This window comes from Thermobia domestica, chromosome 13 (genome assembly GCF_964235325.1).
Source record: "Thermobia domestica chromosome 13, izTheDome1.hap1.1, whole genome shotgun sequence".
In the NCBI taxonomy this organism is placed as follows: Eukaryota; Metazoa; Arthropoda; class Insecta; order Zygentoma; family Lepismatidae; genus Thermobia; species Thermobia domestica.
In genome coordinates, this window is record NC_137466.1 from 93,426,610 (window position 1) to 93,443,206 (window position 16,597).

Genomic DNA, 16,597 nt, shown 5'->3' on the forward strand with positions numbered 1-16,597 from the left:
CGATTTTATACTAGAACTTCACTTTTTTAGAAGTTTTATCTTGAATTTTAAGGTACACATTGTATCAGTCATTAGTCTTATCATAACGGAAACAGCCTTACTGCTGACGCCAGCATTAAACATCTAGTAATCAATCAATTATATGATTATGGTATGCGCCTTTGACACGGGAGTCCCGGATTCGATTCTCGGTGGGGCTCATGTGGTTCGAACCCTACATTAAGCTGTAGATTCACGTCTCATGTAGCCTTGGTACTGAAAACAGACTCTAAAATCCAAATCAACCAACCAAAATAAATAAACTCACATGTTAATGTGTACAAAAAAAGTGAAAAATTGTTACAGATTTTTATTAAATAAAAAATAATTTTATTTTCACAGCCTATTATTTACAAATTGAACAGCAATAGGGAAAATGGCCATATTCGTAAATATATCTATAGGAAAAATATAAATTATTACTTAAATCAAGAAAACAAATGACAGATAATGCTGCTTTCCTTGAAACAGCTAAACAAAGTTTTGACGTCAGTAACTTGGACACAAATGTCTTTTAAAGTTACATAAATTTATAAAAAAGCAAATGAAATTGTACAGTAACTGTATATCTGAAGCAATTTTATGATATGCTTAACTTTTGAAATAAACATTAAATTGCAAAGTGTAAATAAAATTTAAGAAGTAGTTTACATAATTTGTTCTGCGTGATACCTAAATAAATCAGTATTAATTCTATAAGAACAGACTGTGTTTTTCAACTATCATAATATTGATAAATGACGGATAGTTTTCTTCTCAGTAACATGAAACGAATACAGCAATGAACACTATGCACTTGAATTCAATAACATAAAGTTAACAATATGAATTGTTTCTGCCATTTAAGTAGAATATGAAAATATTTTTTTGAAAAATATTATAACACTATTATTTCAATTTACATTGAGCACCACTTGTTTACTTAAAAAAAAATAATAATTTTGAAAATATTACACCTCCATATACTGTTCAGAAAATTATTGTACGTAAAAATTATCTACCCGAAATAAGAGTTACTTCCAATATCATGTTTCAAAGATCAAAGGTCATAAAATATTACTTGTTCCAAATTTGTATTAAATTTCAACATTAATAACAGTTTTTAACTAAAAATAAAACAGATTAATTGTCACAAGATGACAACAATAAAAATTCAAATCAATTGGGGACTTCTGAATAGTGAAAGATTCCAAGTTTACAACATAATTTCCTCCATACGTGATAACTCTCTAATACTACATATACGTTGAAAATAATATAATGCAGTTATTAAGGAATTTTCGGTCTGTTTCTTAATAATTTTTCCTAAATATGACGTATTGTATGCTGATTTTTATTTGTAATATCTCAAAGTTGATATGAAGCAGAGGAATATATGGAATTAAATATATTTTTGAAGAGCATTTTATGTTAATTGGTCCTGTCCTTAAATCTTTGTATGTTACATATAATATTTGGAAAGCTTAGTATTAAGAACATCTTTCTTTATTATTATTGAAAAACACACATTGACACATTTAATCCATTTTCAAAATTTATATCTTCCCTTGATCGATAATAATAAAACGTGGAAAAATTTGCCGTGATGTATGAACAGTTCTCATAGCCTCTTATCTTTGAGTACGTATATTTATTTGTACCTTGGGATACATTTGGTTATATTTTGATCCAACATTTTCTGAGCATACATGCACGCAAACAATTTTTTCCACGATTTAGTCACATATATAATATATCTGAAACCTACTTTCTATGGATACAATAACAATTTGTATAAATTATTATTTACTTATAGGCACATTTATCCAGCTATTCCAGTTTCAAAAATCAAGACGTAAGTCCAAGGCCATCCCAAAATTTTCCCCCATTTTATAAACAAAAACAAAAAAGACATCATGAGAGCATTTGACAGGAAATAAAGACTTTTGTCAAATAACATATAATAATTGATTACACTTTTTTATGAAACTATTTTACATGTTTACATACCTCCACTCCAACCCGATGTTGTACTGACCAACACGTAATTATTATAAACAGGAAGTGCATCAGTATAAAACATACATTTATAAAAAGTATGTATATATATGAATAATAATATCATTTCTTATTTATTTAATTTCTCCACGTATTTGGAGAACAATCAATTTAAGTGTCCAACATTTAAATAATGATAACCAAACAATAGGAATTATTTTTATTTGATGAATAATGAATGATAAATAGTATATAATAAAGTTGGTTTTGTATATGCAAAGAAATGATAAAATTGAATGGTTTCAGTTTAAAAAATAAGGAAGTTATTTTAAGACTCTATTTGAATGACAGTAACTAATTTTCTACGGTATGTATTTAAAATATTTAGAAACTAAGGTGATTTAAAATATTTGTGGTTTATCGAGCAAAAATTGCATGATGAATAACAGAAATAAAGAAGAAGTGAAATTTTCATCTTACATTCATTTTCAAGCAAGGGAAACCGTAGCATGTTTCAATAAATTTCATAGAACCTGCGGCTCAAAGCATATTATATATCCACGTAGTTTTACTCTTCCAAACATATCTTTATCTTGTAGCATTGAATCCTATTCTCATACTTCTTTTTATTTCCCATTTGAAAATGGAGTAAGTCGAAAACTTCTTTTTTGATGTCTATGTTTCAGTTTTACGTTATTTTTGATGGTTTAGCGCTATAATGAACATCCTTGTCGTTACAACACAAAATTATAAATTTGTCAAATTTTATATTATATTTTTAAGTAACTTAGAGAAGAAGAAAGAGATATACACTGAAAATTTCGATCTGGAAAAGTTGGTCATTTCTGTTTTAGGAGACTTGTAGACAATTTCAATCTTAAAAAAGGATCTTTATTTTTTTCCTTTACTTCTCCTGTCTTTAATAATTACATTTTATAAATATATCGTAAAATTAGATTTTGATAGTATCATTATTCTTAAACATGTCTGCCTTGTGAATAGTATGAGGTAGAAGGCTGCAAAGATAGCATTTGATATAATCTGTTTTATACTAAATAAATAAATGTTTTTCATACCATAATATTATTTGCTTTCAAGTCAAAGCAGGTAGAAAACGTTCAATTCTGACAAGTATAAAATACGTGTAAGTAAAAATATGTATATTTGTTCTTTTTAAAAATTTTGTGAAAGCAATCTAACAATATGCTGCAAAATATAATGTATATTGAATATATATCATTGTGAGATTTTGCAGTACACTGTTTGATTAAGATAATTTTGATTATTATATGATAATTCGTTTCGATGATCAGAGGTTTTTAAGCTCTTTCGCCTATATTTCAATGTCAATTTATCGGCTATATTATTTGTTATTAAACACAAATATTACTTTTAAAAGTAATTTTGAATAATGGTTATAAAACGTTTTACATGAGAAATTTACATGATTATTTAATGAAATATGAGAATGTAATGAAAGTTTACCTAAAGTCAACAACAACTGTCAGGAAAATATTTTCCCTTAACACGAATAAATTAAAATAAACATAAATAAATGGTCTGTTTATAGCAGCATTTCTGATATAAAAGTATAACCTTTGGATCATTGAAGACTGAACCACATCAGTCATTGCTAAGTAATGCCACTGTAAACGATAGTAAGTTACTATGCACTTCGAGTTGATGATAGCTACTTTTCATTTTTGTTCTTTGTTCGTAACAGACCCCAGTTCTACAAATTATTAACACTAATTATTTGATTAATCCATCCAATAAATGACGATACTTTAACATATACACCGGGGACATCAGCTCTACCGCAACCAAAACCCCACGACACAAGGCCTGCGAGCTCAAAAAATCCATCGTCTTGGCATACAAGTGGTCCTCCTCCATCTCCCTATGTATGAAAAATAAACATATTGGTTATTATTTTTACTATTAGTTTTGAGATTTTAAATATTTGCTTTACCATTAAATGGAACTGGATTACATTAATTAAATGAAAGTTTACTTACAAGCATTTAAAGTTCACGCATTAAAACATACGACAAATAAGATTATCATTGCAACATTGATATTCTTATGTGTATTTAATATCAAGGATTAGGATCATAACAAAATATTACTTTCAGTCCATAACTATAAGAAGGAATAACTTTGTATAATATAAAATAAGTAATCAAACTTTCTTCAAGAAAATTTTCAAGGATGCAAAATCCTAATATGAGGGGCACTAGGACTTGCCCTGCAAAATAGTGATATGTAGTGAATGGTTAATTTTATTAACGATTCTCATTTATTACTAGTGAAAAAATCAGTGGTTATACGTCATCAATCCATAGACTAGTAAATTACATTAATACAATACAGTGGGTCGTCATAATGGAATTAAGATACACATCTCAGATGAAATAAGAAAAAAATAGTGTAGTACATAGAAACGAATGGATAGTGTAAGGCAACGTTTCCCAACCTTTTTCAACTTGTGGCACACTATGAGTGTAACTTCAATTATCGCGGCACACTCATAGATTTTATTATTTTTAAATATAAAATACTATGGTATCTTTTTCTTTGATTACTGATCTCCTCACAGAGAAGAAAGCTCCATCACTGGTTTTCCACCATGGTAAATCATTATGCTTATTTTTCATTCTAATTTAAAAATAGAAACAATTGCAATGAAATGTTAGACTTAGGTTTTTAAAAATACGCTTTCTTTTTCGAAAACTGCATCCAAACTTTCACTAACAAGGAAGATCACTAAATAACGAACGAACAAACAAATCTCTTTTACTTTTAAAACACAAATGTAGGTATTCATATGCATGTTTGTTTTATCGAAACGAAAAGTTACGAAATAGTCTGCAACAATAAAGAAGCAATAATAGTCATAACGTCATAACAATGATAACAAATACCTTTTTCAATATTAAAAATGTACAGAAAAGTAACGCGGTATAAAACTTAAAACTGTAGATTCATATTAGAGGTTGATAGTAATGTGAAATACAAATATACATTTTTCCCTATGTTCTGCAATTTAATTGCTATAGAATTAATAATTTTGTTTCGATTTACTCGCGGCACACCAGCAGCTCATTCACGGCATACCGGTTGGGAAACGCTGGTGTAAGGGTTTGTAGGTCACAAAGACAACTACCGTGGAAGCATTAGAGCAGGGGTTTTCAAACTGTGCGGCGCGCCTCCCTGGGGAAGCACCGAAAGTTGTCAGAGGAGGCCCGAGGACTTTTAAGAAAAGATCCTACGAAGGAACATATTTATAATGCTACACGCATACTTAAGCCTACACCCTTCTTCTTTAGTAATACATGGTGGACTAAGCTTTTGTATCACTCTGTTTCACATACGATCAGACCTTGCGAGTGCTCCTTTTTGCAACTTCCTATCTGTGCAAAACCGGATTTTCAGCCATGACGGTGATCAAATCCAAACATAGGTAAAAAATAAACAAATCTCCAGAAAGAGATGCGTCTTGCTATTTCAAAATACGTGCCGAGATTTAATAAATTGTGTGACTCAAAACAAGCTTATACATCCCATTGACTTTGCTCAACATTTAAATGTGCTGGTTTTATTATTTAAATTCCCTTGCTGCTCGTATTTTTCAATTTTAACTAAATATCTGACTTACCACAATTTGTAATTACTAACACCGGCTAATAACATTAAAAGGCATAGTCAGTGTGTACGATGTAGATCACTTGTGTTAACGAGATATTTCCATTAGTAATTAACAAATGAAACATAGTTTATCATAGTGATAGTTTTTCTTTTAGGGACACATGTATTTATATAGTTGATAAACTTCATTTTTGACAGAGGAGGCGCGTTCAGATTTTGGTAGTTGAGGGGAGCCTCAACTGCAAAAAGTTTGAAAACCCCTGCATTAGAGAAATGGAGGCTTCGTAGTACAAGAATACATAACATCGTGTACTTCAATATCTTTCAAGTACATATATATCTATATATCTATATATCTATATATCTATATATCTATATATCTATATATCTATATCTATCTATCTAACTATAGATATATGAAATACCTTGTAAGTTTAGAACGGCTAGAGCGAGTTACACCATATCTTGGATAAAGAATATGAAGGTAGAGCTGGATCTATTACTATATAATACCATTATGGCGGCCATCTTGACACTATTTCGTGTACCAAGCAACTATATAATATTACTGCCCAAAGCAGTTTGAAGCATACAACTGGGTTTTAATCACAGTTATTAGATGATGTGAAGGCTCTGTTTTAACTGTACTGAAGGACATTGTACAGCTGTTGACTAATAATGGTAATGGGAGATCTATTAGTATATTTTTTAGTTTAATTGAAATGTACTTAAAGAACATACTCAAGATAACTTGAGAACACAATTACTGATGCTTTTCTCACTTCACCAAAGCAAAAGTTATTCTCTGAGCAAGATGTATAGTACTCAAATTCTGATAGCCTCATTCAAATATGAAACAAAGAATACAAACCATTTTGATTTTCTGAACTTAATAATGTTTTAATTGATTGTAACTATAATATCATTAGCAGAATGATTATTTTTAGCCCTATGAATAGGGCCTTACTTTCGGAGTATCATGGTCAACGGCGACTAAACTACTTGGTGATGCTTCATTGCCATGAAGACATATCGGACGCAATAATAGAGCGTTTTTGAAATTTCTGATATACGTGTTTTGTATTATCCTTCTCTCGATGCTTGGATTGCTGGTAGTATGGAGCAGAAAGAAATAACAGTAATTTGAAGCCAATTTAAGAGGTGAATTCTTTAGAGGAGGTGCCTTAAAAATATAATGCACGTGATCGACACCAGGACTCTAAAGGAAGTTATTAATTCATACATATTATTCCCGATAAGGTTCTATCAGCAAAAAAGAGAAGAGTGTGATATGCAAGTTAACTAAGTAAACAATTAAAAACGAAGGTAGCTTTCTAGATAGAGTGTTACAGGTGGAAAAGCATGTTATTGTCTATATTCTATCTTAGCAGAATACAGATCACCTTGAATATCTTGTGTGAATGGCTAGTTTTATTGAATTAAATAATGCCCCTTTATAACTAAAATGAAGGTTATTTTCCATGAAGCATTTTGCATGTTAGATTTCGTTTCTAACAAATTTAGCGACCAGTTACATTATAGTAATTGATAGTCAATGGTAACATCAAATTGTATAGTGCTCCTGTTTGCTTGTTTATAACTTCCACTTAAGTATGAAAGTGGAAGAGTTCGTACTATGTAGTTCTATTAGTGTTTCCAGATTTCCGGGTGCCACTCAGAATGCCCAGGTTTGAAGTATTCTACGAGTGAAAGAACTAAATCTTAAATTTATATTATTAATTATCCATGCCATTTTGTTCTTAGTTGTTGACAGTTACAAGAATTATATTTTTATCGTAACAAAAGACTAGATTCAAATTCTCTTCATTGTTGCATTTGTATTGTCAGGCAGCACTAACACTGTTTTCCTTCAATAGTTTTGATGGAAATGAACTGTATAATGAGTTCTCTGTTTTGAAATCTATAATATAATATCAGCACTTGATAAGAAGTATAGTAATGATTGTTATAAACTATGGAGTACTTTCTTTTAAGAAAACAAATATACCAAACTTGATCAAAATAATGCAGTATGTTCTTGCTATAACAGTCAGTAATGCACACGTGAAACGAATGAAAGCTTTACGATCAGATGAGTGTCAACGGGATTTGTGAGAGCCGAAATTTGTTCAGATGTTCAGATGAACTTGAAAATAAAATGCCAATAAAAAAATGAAATTTAAAAAAAAATGGAAAATCGGACTCTTCCTTAGGAACGAGGAGCTCCAAAAATATGAAGAATAAGGTAAGCATCTACAATCACTAATGTTTTGTTGTATGTTCATGTAATTTGGTACAGTCTTTGTTTAGTAGTAATGGTAGTAGTAATAGTGGTTATAAGTATTACAACAATGGTGATAATAACATATAAAAAAATCTTTAGTTTCAAATTTGAATCCATAATCACAGAAATGTCACTCGTCTCCGAGCTTGCCTTGGTTCAATCTGGCAATCCTAGGTCCTGTTGGTAAGTAAATACGGTACACAGTATTTAGTTTGTGTCAATTTTTTAAATCTTCATCGCCTGCTTATGTTAGTTTGTGTGTGCCACGCATCTTAGAATGTCAATTTGCTATTAAAAAAGAGTATTTTTTTTCTTTCTATCTATTTAATTATTTATCTAGTGAGATCCAGCTCAAGCAAGATTTTACACCTTTTATCCTCACTGTCTGTAGCAATACATATAAAAAATATTTGTTTGAATATTATTACTTGTTTATATTATATGTATATTTTATTTTGCGAATACTACAATAGAACTTACCTAACATCTGGTATGATAGTAACTAAACTTAATATTGAAATTCGTTACTTCTCTCTTCATTAAAATCCTTAATTTATTATTAGGAAGTTTGATGTATTATTATTATTATTATTATTATTATTATTATTATTATTATTATTATTATTATTATTATTATTATTATTATTATTATTATTATTATTATTATTATTACATTTTCTCTACTTACTATCTGAACACTTAATGTAGGGCCCCTGAAATATGTTATTTTTCCGCTCTGCTTTTTTTCTTTGTTCTGAGATTTGCAAGAAGTTTCTTAAGTATTCTGCACGTGTCCAATAATTTTTATGAGTTTTCCTTTAATTCCAATTGTTTCAAGAGCATTTTTCAATCTCTTGTGGACCACTCGGCATCCGATATTACTACTATATTATTTTCACGTTTTTGATCTTCCATTGTTCTTTTACGTTTTGGGCTAGCTGTTTGTGTTCTATTTTTTTCTCTATGTGTTTTCTTCAGGTTTGTTGTGTTTGGTATTGGATTGTCTATTAGAAGTACCTCTCTCTTCTCTTTGTTTATTATTATGATGTCCGGCCTGTTATGATCTACTTCTTTATCGGTTAGTATTATTCTGTCCCAGTGAAGTTTGTATTTGTTTGTTTCTAGTAGGCTTCCAGTTGATATTTGTAATACGGTACCGTAGTTCTTTTGGTATCATTTTCTGTTTCAGTGCTATTTTTCAATGTATAATTTTTGCTACTTTGTCGTGTCTTTCTTTGTGTTTGTTCATCATTGAGCATCCATTTGTAAGATATTGTATTGTTTGTTGATATATTTGACATCTTCTGTATTTGTCATCTTATATTGCAATGTTTTTCAAGATGTATTTTTTGTAGTGTTTTGTATTTATTACTTAGTCTTGTATTCCTTACATGAAGCTCTTGTTTCTGGGTACAAATTTGCTATTTTCATCTAGTGAAAAATCATTTCTCTATCTACATGTTCCTGGTTGACTTGTTCCGAGAATCGCTCATGTAGTGCTTATTATTATTATTATTATTATTATTATTATTATTATTATTATTATTATTATTATTATTATTATTATTATTATTATTATTATTATTATTATTATTATTATTTCTCCATTGCTTGCTTATGTTTTCTGTTGCTTGTAATATTAGTATTACTTTCGATTTCTCTGTCGTGTTTTGGTGAAGTGGTAAATATTTGCAGTCCGCTGCTACAATTGCTCTATGTATTTTTAAATTTTCTTGTTTCCCATATACATAATTTCTTAATATTTGGATGTATCTGTAATGTAGATATTGGATGCTGATTAATCCTGATCGTCCTTCGTTTCTTGGCAATAACATTCTTTCTGTAGCACTCTTAGGTGTAGTATTCTGTTCTCTGATAATATTGTTTTGGTTTTTCTTTCAAGATCTGCTAGTTCGCTCTGTGTCAGGTCCGGCGCGAGGCCCAGGGCGGCACGTCTAATGAGCGGCAAAATTTGAAAAAGAAAAGAATACTATTAAAATATTATTAAGGCTATTAAGGCTATTAAGGCTTCGTAATAGTCCCAAATGGAAAAATAAAATTGTGTTCCCTGAGAATGTAATTAAACTTACTTCACTCAATTCAGGAAAATACTCACTCAGGAAATTCAGAGCATTCTCCCTCATTTCCAATTATCAAACTACTAGCCACAGGTATCTCGTTCAAGATTTCCCTTGCAGCGGCGTAGATAAGATTTTCAACTAGGGCGGATAAGATTGTCAAATGTCTTTTATATTTTTTCTATTCAGCAATATTCTAACGCTCCACTCCAAGTACGCAAAAGGTACACTCCCACTTGAGACAGGCCGTTCTAGCCTACACCACCTAGAGACATTTAGGTTCTAGCAGCGAGTTTTTAATCAATTTACAAATTGTTCATTATCATATCTTATCAACAATATATATATTTATATATATAATGGTTTTTATATTTAAACAATACAAGTTTGACAGCGTCATGGCCGAACACATTAAAGGAACCATGGGAGGACAAAATAAATACCACCATTAGTAAGAAAGAGATTTCCAAAAAAAAAAAAAAAAAAATATTCCAATTCTTAGTAAGTAAATTGAAAGTAAAATACTGTTTTTGTTGAGAGCTGCAACATATTATACTATAATGCTAGACTGTACACCAGATATTTCTGGTACAGAGCAAAGGATCGTTCGTTTTGTACAAATTACATACAGTAATGGAAAATGGCTTGTACAAATTTGCCAACACATTCTTGGTTTCGTACCAGTAAAAGACATCACTGGTCTAGAACTGACAGAAGTAATAATTAAACAGCTAAAAGAAATTAACTTCTATCGAAGACATCAAAGGCCAAAGATGTGACAATAGTTCCAATATGAAAAGCAAAAATAAATTCCCAGGCCTTCTATGTTCCTTTACTAAACTTTGTCGTTAACGATGCGGTCACAACATCCCAGTCCACCGTTTATTTTCTCTTTTTTTTGTATAGTTAAAAAAAAGTTTGATTTTTTTCTGCGTCAGTTCAACGTTGGGACATAGCTACTAAAGGAACATATTAGAGTCTCACTTTAAAACCATTCAGCACCACAAGATGGGAGAGCCGAGTTGATGCTCTGACTCCACTTAGATATCAAATAGAGGTTTATGATACCTTACTTAATCGCGCATGATGCTCTGTGTATAGCAAACCAGCTGCGTGGCTTTACTTTCCTTTGCTCACTCGTTATCCAGTATGACTTTTCACTTCACATAAACATAGTAAACAAAAGTATCCATGTGTTGGATGCAGTCAGGTTTCTTAAAAGTATATCTAAGTATTTTGAGAGGAGCAGAAATTATGGAAAGTTCAACTTTACTTAGTTGATGCGATGGAATTGGCATCAGCATTAGATATGGGTGACCCACGGATAGGTAATGCAGTGCAAGCTCGAAGTCGAAAGAAGAGACGATTTCAGTACGAGCCAGAGGATGAAGCTATTGAAGATCCACAACAAAATACAAGATCGATTATTATTACAAATTTCTAGAAGTGATTGTGTTAGCTTTAAAAGAAAGGTTTGAGCAACTTAAACATCACTGCGAGTATTTCGATTTTCTTTACGATATAAGTAATCTGAACGATATGCCACCTGAACTTTTGTCTGAAAAGTGCCTGCATTTTAATACGCGAAGAATCGAAAGATATTAACCCCAGTGATTTGAAAGACGAACTGAAACTATTAACCGCTATAATTAAGCCTAAAAGTTCACCAAAAGAGACTAAAATTAATTAAGGAATATGACTGCTCCCTATGTCAGTGTTGCAGTTATGATTTTGTTTACCTTACCAGTAACCGTGGCAAGTTAAGAAAGACATTTTTCGAAACTTACTCTAAGCTTATTAAAAACTATCTACGTTCTTCCATATCTGAAACCAATGGAACATTAATTGGCTGAAACATTGTACTACGCGAATGTGATAAATTAATTGCTCATACCAAAGCAAGAAAAGTTTTTTCAATTAAAGTATGTTAAATTTGTGTATTTCTGTTGTGTTTTAGTACATAATAAGTCTTAAGCTAATTACTTACTTTTGCCATAATATTTGATACACTATATTATCTTTTTGCTCCATGCTATATTGGAAATACCTTTTGATATAAAATAAGCTTAAAAATTAAAATTCTTAGTCGGACTAAAGCATATATATGTTTTTTAAATTTTCTGTATGTCCTGCTGTATATCACGTACAGCGAAATCGATCATACTGAATATTGTCATGTATAGAGTCGTTTAAATATTACGTAAACATTCGAGAGAGGTAGTTCATTTTTTTTATTTACTTTTCCTTTTCATACATGTTTTTAAATATGGTGTCTTACTTTTTCTTGATACCTGAAAGTCTTCTATCAAAATAAGGTTTGCGGATTAAAGGGGCGGCATTTGAAAGTACCGTCCAGGGCGGCAAAACTGCTAGCGCCAGCCCTGCTCTGTGTCCATTTTATTGCTCCAAATGAGTATGTTAGAACCAGTGCTGCCAGTGTATTAATAACTTTACTTATGTTCTTGCTATTGAAGTTTGCTTGACGCATATCTTTCAGTTTATGCTGGTAGTTTTGTGTTATTTCTTCTTCTATCCTTCTATTCTTCTGGATTGTTTGAATCCTACATACTTGTATACTTCTTTCGGCTTCATACTTGTATACTCTTGGCCTCTATTGTCTCTTCTGTAGCTAACTTATATTCTTTGGTTACTTGCTTTCCTCGATTAACGTGAATACTTTTTCATTTTTCTATTCCAAACTTCGATCTTATATTTGTTGAAAACATTTTGGTGATCTTCAGTGGATTTTATCAGTTGGTTTTAAGTGCCCGCGTATAGTAGATATCATCCACATTTATTAGGTGCGTTATTTTAAGTTGTATTTATTTAGTTTTATGTTGAACTCATACTTCATCTTCTTCAGTAATTCTAACAGTAGGTTGAGTTCTAAGCATAACAACAGTAGACTTAAACTATCTCTTTGGAAAATTCCTATCCTGATTGGTATATCTTCTATCTCTAGTTTTGTCTGGTTATCTTTCAGATACAGTGTTATATTCACCTGCTTATGTTGTTCTGTACGAAGTGTATCAAATTTTCGTTTATCCTATAGATATTCAAACAATGCAAGATCCAAGAGTACGGTATTGAGTCGTATGCTTTCTGATATCTATGTAGGCTGAATATATGTTCCTGTTTCTATCATGACCCTAGTTTGTTATTACTGCGTCTATTATTAGTTGTTATTTATACGCTTGTGAGTATTTTCTGCAACCTTTCTCCTGTTCTGCTATTATATTGTTTCCTTCGCAGTATTTTCTTATTTTGTTCGCAACACATAATCATTATTGTATATATGATGTTTAAGTATGTTATTAGTCTGTAGCTGATGGGCTGGTGTCTTTTAGTTTCTTCTGGATTAGGTATGCGCCTCCTCTCATCGAAATTTCGGCATTTCTGCAGGGGTTTCTATGAACTTTATGATGTAGTGTGCAATTGTGCTATGAAGTGTTTCGACCAATCCAATAATTATGGATCTTATCATTTCCTCGCGCCTTACAGTTGTGTGTTTTTCTTATTATTTCCTTGCGTTATTTCGTAGTTTTTCATTGGTTTCCTTATTTTCAGTTTGCTGGTCTCTTTTATTCACTTTTCTTCAAATACGATGCGGGTATGTTCCGTTTCTCACAGTTGTTTACAGTAGTTCTCTATTGCTTCTTTTTGTGGTGGTTCCATTTGCTCAGGATTTTAATTTGCTGTCAGTCTCTTGTAAAACTTCTAGTTTTGTGTGAGCAGTCTATTATCCTTTGTTCTTGCTAAGCTCTTCTTGTATATCTCCAATCACTAGATTTTTGTTTCAGTGCATCTTTATTCCGTTATGTGTTTGTTGTGTTCTTCGTGTCTGCTATGTATCTTTGCTGTGTTGAAAATTTTCTGTGTTTTATTAATTGTTTTTCTCTATTACCTCTCTTGTATTGGTTATTCTGCCTAAGTCTTTTTTTATTTCTTATATGTTTCTGTTAAGTCTTTACTTTCCATGGGAATTTCCTCTGCGTTCTGTTAGTTTCCCCCCTCCCCCCAGTTTCTCTTTACCCTTGTTTCTCTCCTTTGTTATTATTCTTATTACTCGTGTATAAAGGAAAGCCAATGTGATCCAATAAAAGGTTTGCTAATTACAATACGTGACCTCCTTAACAGGCAATATTTTCATATTTTAATACCTTTTTCAATTTTCAATGAGGGAGTAAGGAGTGTTAATTGTGCTCAGTGAATCGATGAATATCGTTCAAAGTAAACAGATAAGTAACTTAGCAGGTCAACGACACTGTTTGGTTCAATGAATATAGATAAAACTTCTTTCTTCCTAATTAAAGATTGAAATATAAGATAAAATATTGCCCACTGAGAAAGGAGAACCCGAAATTAGCGAAACAATTTAATGTGTACAGTAAGAACTATCTTTTCGACAATGGATGTCGTTGAAAGTAATCTGATAAGCAATTTAGCAGGTCAAAGGCACTGTTTGGTTTAATGAATATACGTAAGGCTTCTTTCATCCTCACTAAAAATCGAAATATATGATAAAATGTGGCCCACTGAGAAAGACAGAACCCGAAATTAGCGAAACATTTTAATGTATTACAGTGTGAAATATATCTTTTCGACGATGGATGTCGTTGAAAGTAATCAGATAAACAACTTAGCAGGTCAACGACACCGTTCGATTCAATGAATACTTCTTTTTTTTCTCATTAAAGATAGAAATATATGATAAAATGTGGTCCACTGAGAAAGTCAAAGCCCGAAGTTAGCGAACATCTTAATGGGTTACAGTATGAAATATCTTTTCGACGATGGATGTCGTTGAAAGTAATCGGATAAGCAAATCGTCAGGTGTCAACAACATTGTTCTGTATACTAAGTAAGTTTAAGACTTCGCTTCGGTCATTCAAAATTAATAGAGATGACTAAACGACCTTGAGAAGTGGACAAACCATAATTTGTTTTTATGATTTTCCAAAATTTATTTTTTATATTATAATTGCTTACAAATCATATTCGGATGTATAGTTTAATTTTAAAGATAGACTTAGCACTTTCAAAGAAATGGAATAAATTTACCACTTTCTGCGAGATTAAAAAAAAAAAAAAACCGCAGGCGTATTTCGATAGGAAAACTTGTTTAGAGGCGAGTTTGTTGAAATCGTTTTTTGAAAGGAGATATTTACTGTCTAAGGATACGAGAAAATGGTTAGAGAGATCTTATAGAAATCTTATTTTTAATTTTCCCTACAATGTTAATTTTTAAAATATATTATCATGTTTTGTTGCCGATTTCGTATATTAATAATATTTATTTAATTTTTTCAAGTTTTCGTGTACGTCAATTATAGCCATTCTAAAATGATTTAAGAAAGACTTCCTATTACATCGGTTATGGATCAAGTTATGGCTACAGCTTACAATGTCTCGTTATTTTGTATTTCCAAAGTACCTCTATGGAGAATGTAATTATTCAAACAATTAAAAACAAATTGAAGACTACAAAATGAAAAAGATGTGTATATATATATATAGCGTACCTGGCATGCGTCGTTTCCTTCCTCTCCGCCCGCGCAGAAGCTACTGGCGGGCAGAATGAAAATCTTTTCTGTCACGGCATTTATCTTTCTTATACACTCTGCGTCACTTACTATGGGGATTTCTGCCTCTCGTACTCTCAGCGGGATTGGTCCAGCTAACAGAAAGGAAGAAAAAATATTAAAAACAAATAACTACAAAACGTGATACATTTTTTATTAGTTTAAATTTGATATTTTACACAAATAAAGACTATGAAATACTTTTTTTTTTTTCAAAAGTGCTCTTAATATGATTATGTTATAACAACTAGCTAATTTACCTGAATTTCATTCCAGTAAATATTATTAGCGTTCTCACCCATGGCTCTGCGTCAAGTATATTAAATTCGAATTCGTGCAAATGAACGACAGTATTTCTATTTTTTTTTTTTTTTTTTTTTTAAACAAAGAGCTTACATATATAACATTTTTGTACCATTAGTTCCACGAGACTAAAGAAGCGTTCTCTCTTTCGCTCCTGCGTTCTTCGTCATCCACATTGAATTCATGGGAGTGAGTGACAGATTCGTATTAAAAAAAAAAAAAAAAAAAAATCCTAATATGAAACTTTGTGCCATCACATATGCCTGGTAGAGTATGTTTCTTGGTGGACACCTAAGAGCTAATAACGAAAGTCTAACCACTCTGCCAAATTAATCTAATTAAGTCACGGGATTCTGAAGAAATAGCGCTCAGTCAATCAATCAGTCGATTGTATTTTGTAAGGGTTGGACACAAAGCAACGGGGCCACTGCTGTAAAGTGGCGGGTGTGAGTCAGATGATCAGTTTCAGTGCGTTTCATGATGTTGAAAATGAGCTGCCAGATGAAGCACTGTAGCGAGTGATGACGTCTGTATGTAAGTTGATGAAATTGTATGGTGTCACCACACGTAAGAAGCTAGTACAAAAGTGTTTACGAAATATTTACAAAAGCGAAAAACCTCAAGTAACACAAAGTAAATATACGTAAGAATGCTCTTAGAGGTCGCATGAAGGATGTGGCAGTGTG

General features: G+C 31.4%; 1 protein-coding gene across 1 annotated transcript in view; it reads right to left on the reverse strand.

Annotated features, from left to right (window-relative positions):
• Positions 1–331: 331 nt before the first annotated feature.
• Positions 332–16,597, reverse strand: part of mas (trypsin-like serine protease domain-containing protein masquerade) — a 123,957-nt gene continuing 107,691 nt past the window's right edge. The window contains exons 8-9 of the mRNA XM_081736100.1: positions 15,549–15,703; positions 332–3,916 (exon numbers count right to left, since the gene is read on the reverse strand). Coding sequence (XP_081592226.1) covers positions 3,749–3,916; positions 15,549–15,703 — 323 coding nt within the window. The 3' untranslated portion in view covers positions 332–3,748. The remainder of the gene's footprint in view (positions 3,917–15,548; positions 15,704–16,597) is intronic.